The sequence below is a fragment of the Carassius auratus genome, unplaced genomic scaffold (assembly GCF_003368295.1).
Source record: "Carassius auratus strain Wakin unplaced genomic scaffold, ASM336829v1 scaf_tig00215205, whole genome shotgun sequence".
Taxonomy (NCBI): Eukaryota; Metazoa; Chordata; class Actinopteri; order Cypriniformes; family Cyprinidae; genus Carassius; species Carassius auratus.
The window spans coordinates 548,667-556,769 of record NW_020527982.1 but is presented as its reverse complement, the minus strand read 5'-3'; the positions used below and the strand labels follow the sequence as shown (position 1 = coordinate 556,769).

The window sequence follows — 8,103 nt, the reverse complement described above, 5'->3', positions numbered from 1 at the left end:
TGGAGACAATTTTGTAAAGTGAACAAAGCCAGACATAATCACCCAAAAACTCCATTTGGGGACGTCCTCATTTGTAAAACTTGTATAAAAATACAACTCAGAAAGTTTTCTGTTAGTGAGTTTAGGTTAAAAAGTGTCTAACTATCTTTTTATGTACTACTTTACATAAAGACAATAGAAGTATATTTAATGTCCCCATTTAGATAGCTAAGTAAACGTGCGTGCGTGCTTGCGTGCGTGTGTGTTTGTGTGTGTGTGTGTGTGTGTGTGTGTGTGTGAAGTGTGAATTCTGAGCTCTAAACTAAAGTTCCAATTTAACCACAATTTATAATAGCTGTTGTAAATAACTAGGTAAAACTACACTGATATGACAAGATCTTTTTCCATATCAGATTGTAGGAAGATGTTTCATGTCGTGTTAATGTATTTGTTTTATTTATTGGCTAAAATAAATGTTTGTTATTTTTGTATGTTACCGTTTAATGCATTTTAAGTTTCATACTTATTTTACAAATTTAGCTGAAAAGCATATATATGTATATATATATATATATATATATATATATATATATATATATATATATATATATATATATATATATATATATATATATATATATATATATATATATATATATATATATATATTCCGTTTATGTCAAGAACAAGAATGGCATTGATTCTTAATAACAATTCAGTGTGACAACTAGCCATGGTCTCCCTTTCATTTATATATATATATATATATATATATATATATATATATATATATATATATATATATATATATATATATATATATATATATAAATGAAAAAACGGGTATATGCATAAACATATATGGATAAAATGAAATAAAAGGAAAACCTGGTTTCAGCAGGTCAGTTAATTAAATAAAGGTTGAAAAAAATTATCTAATTTTAGACGACAGAAAGGGTACTTTTGTTTTGTTCCCTTTCCACTGGAGCACAAACCCGGAAGAAGGAAATAATGTCCGTTGTCGTCCACTAGCGCGAGACAGTTTGAGGTCGAGTGGAAGGTAAGCAAACAAGTATGATTTCAAACTAACACATAGTTTACAAGTAAGTAATAGTTTTGTTTTCGGTAGTTGCTCATACTTTGCCAAAGTCGCTTGAGTTCCTATTAGAAATTAAGCTGGATTTCAGCCGTTTCACACTTTGATACGAGAGTAGATGAGTCTGAACAGACAGTTAGCGGCTGCTGCTAGCAGCCTGACAGTCTTACTACACTACTGAGAGCAGTTATTGCTTTTTTCTTTTCATACATCTTTCTAGGTCTGCAGTTATTAGAATTCTAAGAATTGATTAGCCTTGTTTTTGCTTTTAAAAAACTGCGTAAATGCTATATAAACAAACCCACTGAAAACGTGGGTTTGCACTGACAAACTCTAGTGTGCGTGTTTACAGTGTTTGTTTGCTGTTGTTTTTTTTTTGTTTGTTTTTTTTTGGTCTGTCGTGTTAGTCGATGATGAACTTCATTAGTATTAAGTCTTGTTCAACAGATTACATGTTTATGTCATTATGACTTTCGTTCTGTTTATCGTTTTTCAGCCGTTTTTCATTTCATTTTATTAATCACACGATTTATTCAGAGTAAAATTCCTTTTTATGTCTGTACATTCTTCTTTCCAGACCTCAGTCTCGGTGACATCAGCTGTGGGAACTGAGTCGGAAGACAAATATAGTGTTTGTTTGAGTTTCCAAGCAGAGTAAAGTAAATGTACGAAGTGAACGCTTGTTTTGGCCACGGCGCAACAAAGCGCCAGTCAGACCTTACAGGCGTGGAATTTCTGGGAAGTGGAAGATTGAGTGTCAGAGACCGTGGCTTGCAGTGCAAATGTTGTAGCTAAAGTTAAATGCTGCCTTTCACCGAATATACCTGCACAATTAGCCCCTGTGAAGCTGGTAATGGAATGATCCTATTTGGGCGTCAGTGGCATCTGAAAAATTAAAAGCCCCTGTCATAGATTTAAATACAAGGTGCAACCTGAACTCTACTTTGTGTCTTCTTTTATATATAAACATGCTAAACATGGTTTTCCTGCCCAGTTGACCATGGCGATGACAAGCCAGATGTCCTGCTCCTCGATGAGCAACCACACTAAGGAAAGGGTCACCATGGCCAAAGTAACGCTGGAGAATTATTATATCAACCTGATATCACAGCATGAGGAAAGGGAAATGAGGTGAGAACCATAAAAGCAAGATACATTTTTTTATGTTATTGTATGCATTGACTTTATTTTTCCATTGAAAATGTCCTGCAGCCCACGTACTGTTTGAAATAAGTGAGAAATATTTAGGACTTCTGCAATACTTTCTCTAATGTAGTTTTGAAACTTTCGCTAGTGAACAGGTTTGGCAGGTTTAAATGATTCACTAAGCATTTGGACAAATGCCTGTAATTCTTCACATTCTGTAGGTTTGGGAAAATATGGTGAGACACAATCTGTCATTATCATCCATTGTTTCTTTAAAAACCTCCCAAATTCCAAGGGCCCTTTAATATGGTCTTTTCCATCCCTCTTGAAATGATGTCAGACTAGACAATCTCCTTGCATTTGACTGATGAAGCAATTCTCCCTCTTAGTGCTAGTGTTTCATCACATGTCTAAAAGTTAACCGTTATCTGTTACAGACAGCAGAAGCTGGAGAAGGTCATGGATCAAGAGGGCCTAGGTGATGAAGAGGTGAGCTTTTCTGGACTACTGCTGTTTCTTCAGAAAGCCGTGTCCTCCTTATGTTACAAACGTCATTATCTAGATGCTGGTGGTTTTATAAATATTAAAACACACAGAAGTTCAGAATGTTATTTCATGTGATCGGTCGGTTTAATTTGGACTTTTTCTGGTCCCGCAGAAGCGTGTCCGGCGGTCTCAGCATGCTAGGAAAGAGACTGAGTTTCTTCGTCTCAAACGAACACGGCTTGGATTAGAGGACTTTGAGTCGCTCAAAGTGATTGGCCGAGGAGCTTTCGGAGAGGTCTGAGCTTTTTTCTGTTAAAGAACCCACGAATTCAAAAGTTTTATCACTTTTAGCATGTGTTAGTTGTGAGGCAGGCTTATATACATTTTTTTTTTTTATCAAATGGCTGCAACTTTGGTGACCATAAAATACTTTTTTCATAAACAAGCAAAAAAAGGATGCTAGTCTATTTTGTGGTATTTTAGCACATTTAAAATCCTCTTTATTTCCCTAGGTGCGGTTAGTCCAGAAGAAGGACACAGGACATGTTTATGCCATGAAAATCTTGCGTAAGTCTGATATGCTTGAGAAAGAGCAGGTGAGTCTTCGCTGATGGAATCACGTATGTCCACACATGACATTTAAGGTTCTTTGCCTTATTAACAGATCTGTGTTTTCTGTTCAAGGTTGGCCATATTCGAGCAGAAAGAGACATCCTTGTAGAGGCAGACAGTTTGTGGGTGGTGAAGATGTTTTACAGCTTTCAGGATAAGATGAACCTCTACCTCATCATGGAGTTTCTGCCTGGAGGTGAGTGCAGGATGTCAGATCCCTTAACAGTCAAAAAGATGGGAGTAAAGCCACTCCGAAAGTTGACTGATATATATGTGTGTGCGTGTTTGCCCAGGTGATATGATGACTCTACTGATGAAGAAAGACACTTTAACGGAGGAGGCCACACAGTTTTATATTGCTGAGACTGTGCTGGCTATTGACTCCATTCACCAACTGGGCTTCATCCACAGAGACGTCAAACCAGACAATCTCCTGCTGGACTCAAGAGTAAAAAACAGAATATATTAAAACAGTACTCGATTACAATCTTAAAAACTTTAAAAAACATTCAAATAATTTTTAGCAAAGTAGGGCATCATTTAGAAAAATTTAGGCATTTGTCTGTGTATTAAATTGTGAATGCCAATAACAATACCAGTTTCACTTGGTACTGCTGATGCTGCATTAAGACTGATATTATTACTTTATATTTTTAAGTATTGACTTGTGAAATCCCTATAGGCAACTCTGACATGAATGTGAAACCTTAAAGCTCAATCTAATAGCATAACAGGTCACATAGCCTTGATCTAATGAGTGATTCTCATTCACAACATCGATTTACTCTTTCAGGGCCACGTGAAGTTGTCTGATTTCGGCCTATGCACTGGTCTGAAGAAAGCTCACCGCACAGAGTTCTACAGAAACTTTAATCACAGCCTTCCAAGTGACTTCAGTAAGACTTCTCAGCATCCATAACTCCAGTCTTCAAAGTCACATGGTTAATCAGAAATCTAATGTCCCGATTTTCTGCTCAAGAAACATTTATATTATTAAATTTTTTAATGGAATCCTCGATTCTTTTTCTGGATTCTTCAATTAATAGAAAGTTCAAATACAACTGCATTTATTTGAAATAGAAAAATACTGTAACATGATAAATGTCTTCTCGTTGTATTTTAAATTTAATGCATCCTTGCAGAATGAAAGTTTTAATTTCTTTAGACTAAAATCTTACTGGCCCAGAACGTTTGAATGGTATTGTAGCTGATTCTGTGGCAGTAACTTTGTTTTTGTTGTTTTTCTTCAGCGTTCCAGAACATGAACTCAAAGAGGAAAGCAGAAACATGGAAGCGAAACAGGAGACAGTTGGTAAGGGTTTCCTCTTGACCCAATGCTACACATAGTGGGTGTGTACATATAGATTCAGTGTTTCAGAAAGTTATTGTGAAATGAGTGTTAATATGGTAGTTGATGATTGTAGAAGCACTGTAGAAGGGTTGCTTTGTACTCTTGTGTAATCCATTACATCTCACAATATCTTTTGTGTTGCATCAGTAAGTAAAAGAGAAGTTTTTTTATTTTTTTTATTTTTTTTTTCTCTCTCCAGGCCTTTTCCACGGTTGGAACCCCTGACTACATCGCTCCAGAAGTGTTCATGCAAAATGGTTATAACAAGCTCTGTGATTGGTGGAGTTTGGGCGTCATTATGTATGAAATGCTAATAGGTGAATTGATTTTTGGTCGGTAGATAAAATGATTTTGTTTATTTTGATATATGGCTTAAGTGTTTGTGTGGGTGTTTTTCAGGTTACCCTCCATTTTGCTCTGAGACGCCTCAGGAAACTTACAGGAAAGTGATGAACTGGCGGGAAACTTTGATCTTTCCACCTGAGGTCCCAATTTCAGAAAAAGCCAAGGATCTGATCCTCAGGTTTGGCTCGCTCACTGCTTATCATTCTCTCTCTTCTCTTTATTTGTGGCGTTTTATTTTTTACCCTATTTATTTTTCTTTCTCTCTGTGATTCTTTGCCTTTATTTTTGTACCTTTATCTTAGCTGTAGCTCTTCATTCAACCCAGTGCATTTTGTTTTCATTTACCATACTGCTAACCTACATTTTGAGATGTGGTTAATTTTAAGCAGTCTCTTTTCTTCACTGTTCACCTTATGTTTTGTTGTTTACCACCAGGTTCTGTTGTGAGAGCGAGCACAGGATTGGGGCTGTTGGAGTGGAGGAGATCAAGACTAACCCTTTCTTTGAGGGAGTGGACTATGACCATATCAGGTTAAACTGCTAATGAGTAATGAAATCATCATACTATTAATGTATAGTGTCTTTTGCATAATCTGTCTTCTAGATGATTTCTAAAATTGTTGTTGAACTTTGAATGGAAATATATATTGTGCAGTATATCTTGCCTATGTTGCCTTTCAATTTATATAAAAACTAGTATGTGAACAACAACAAATGATCGCTCCTAATATGTCAAATGATCTTGTCACATTGCATGTTTCATCCAGGAAATAGTTTTGTTTATGTATCCAGTTTTGTTCAAAAATTTAAATGACAAAAATTACTTTTCTCGTCAAATAATATATAAAAACATTTTAAAAATAAAATAAAATGATAAAAAAAACCTTTGGGGCTTGTATTACTTCTGGTTCATTCATCATACTACAAGAAGAGCACATTTTGAAAGAAGTTTCTTATCACCAAGTCTGCCATTACTCCAGTCTTGAGTATTACATGATCCTTCAGAAATCATTCTAATATGTTTTGTTTTTTTTTTGGTCCAGGGAAAGACCGGCAGCTATACCAATTGAGATCAAAAGCATCGACGACACTTCCAACTTTGACGAGTTTCCTGATTCAGACATCCTCCAGCCTACAGGTGTGTTTTCAGGTATTTGTAATGCATGACAATCAAAAATAAATGACATTTTTGGGGCTTGTCTATTTCCGAAAACTTAATCTAACTCTCTCTCTCTCTCTCTCTCTCTCTCTCTCTCTAAAGCCACTCCTGTGTCCAACCACACTGAAGCTGATCTGAAGAGTAAAGACTGGGTGTTCATCAACTACACCTACAAGCGCTTTGAGGGGCTGACTGCACGAGGAGGCATCCCATCGTACATGAAAACTGGGAAGAGATAGGCTTCAGTAGGACTCGATAACTTGCTGCATTCTTGCAGTGGTTGTTTTTCCACACAGAGACATTCTCCATCGCTGCTCCTCGCATCTGAAGGATCCTGCATCATCCATTTCCAGTTTTGAATCACTCAACTAGGATTCATTTATGGATATGGACTCCACCCGCACTCAAGGCATGCTCGCAGTCTCATCTAAGGGCATCTTTTCCTTAAACACCATGACTATGCTAGGTTTTCATCCCTGAGCTTTTCCTTTTCCCCTCTTAAGGATATAACATTTGAGGCAATCATCTTTTAGGTTGCCAGATTTTGTATATTTTTGAATTGAGATATTTTAGTACACTCACACTGGCAAAAAGGGCTAGAACGGAAGCTGGTTAGACCTCCTGCAACCATAATTGATTTTAATCCCATTAGGTGGATCATTGATTTACTGTTTCCAAGAACTAGCGTTTGTGGTAGAAGCCCTTTCTCAGCCCTTTTCATGTCCACATCTGCTGTACACATCTTAAAGACTGAAAACGTCCCTTTTATTAAATAAGATGGATGTTTTGAAAACCCATACTTCTAAAGACTTCACTTTTCTCCTCTGTTTTCAAAAATGATTTCTTGTTCTGCTCACCATCCAAGATCTCAGTGACCATGGCAAAACACAGGGGGGTTCATGGACAGTCCGATCTGAATGGGATTCACACAAACCCCCAGAGCTGCAGATGTTGCCTTACATTCGGATCCTTCTTGTACCAGCAGATATGTCATGAATGCATTTGCCAGTCAAATCAAATTGTTTATCAGCAAACAATGACATTTCACCAGCTGATGTCAAAGACCAAGCAAAGTCTACTGACCAGCGTTTATTATTTAATGGGTATAGTTTCAGCCACCAACTGATTCAGAATTTGCTTGGTGCTAATCCTGTTCTTTTTTTAAAAATTTTAATTTTTTCTTTAATAAAGGGGCTCATTGCTGATGTTTGTGGGCAAAGCCACAATTTTATTTTTTTTGCATCTTGAGGAGAATAACAACACTATTCAGGGATTTGAATTTGATAGAGTCTTCCATATTAATATGGGAATAAAATGTTTAATGCATTTTTTTTATATTACCAAAGAGGCGCCATCAGCTTTATTGGCTTGACTCATTTTGTGGATGCTTTGGCTTTTATACAGCATTAATTAGCAAGCTTATATCTTAAACCGTTAATATAGAAACTTGTAGCAAAATATTCATTCCAATATGGTTCCAATCAATCTGTATTATTGGAAGCTGCTGTTATCAGCATGTGCTTGTGATGGTTGACTTTGTAAAAAAAAAAAAAAAATTCCAGACAGTGAATGACTGAGTTATATTTCTACAATCAACACCCATATGTCTTCTTTGTGACCAAACTGAATGTATCTTGAAGATTAAAAGAGGCTTCTAGAAGTTGCATTCATATAGGATTGTCTGGCCAGGAATGATGAGATCTAAATGCTTGAGTGAATGATTTGGCGATTAGGTTTGAGCTGAGCAGCTGTTGTACACAGTATACTGCTAGAGAAATATTATATTCAAATAACATATTACTGTATCCCAGAATGCTACAAATAATATGGAATATAGATTGTGAAATCGTGATTGAATGGTGAATTTTATTTAATTTTTATCCTTCGAGCAATATGTGACAAACTTAGGTCTGGATTTGTATTATTATT

The 8,103-nt window shown here is 36.2% G+C and overlaps 1 protein-coding gene across 3 annotated transcripts; it reads left to right on the top strand.

Annotated features, from left to right (window-relative positions):
* Positions 1–935: 935 nt before the first annotated feature.
* LOC113093978 (serine/threonine-protein kinase 38-like) lies at positions 936–7,730 on the top strand. 3 transcript variants are annotated; one of them, XM_026259605.1, is made up of 15 exons: positions 958–1,039; positions 1,653–2,000; positions 2,070–2,206; positions 2,659–2,710; positions 2,880–3,002; positions 3,220–3,303; positions 3,392–3,515; positions 3,613–3,767; positions 4,113–4,215; positions 4,570–4,631; positions 4,870–4,987; positions 5,070–5,193; positions 5,451–5,546; positions 6,059–6,165; positions 6,277–7,730. In XM_026259605.1, exons 3-15 carry the CDS (start codon positions 2,076–2,078, stop codon positions 6,411–6,413), a joined length of 1,416 nt encoding a protein of 471 aa, XP_026115390.1. In that variant the 5' UTR covers positions 958–1,039; positions 1,653–2,000; positions 2,070–2,075; the 3' UTR covers positions 6,414–7,730. The 3 variants fall into 3 exon arrangements, with proteins under 3 accessions (XP_026115391.1, XP_026115389.1, XP_026115390.1); XM_026259606.1 differs by lacking the exon at positions 1,653–2,000 and having other exon boundaries at positions 936–1,039; positions 6,059–6,153; XM_026259604.1 differs by lacking the exon at positions 1,653–2,000 and having other exon boundaries at positions 936–1,039.
* The last annotated feature ends 373 nt before the right edge of the window (positions 7,731–8,103 follow it).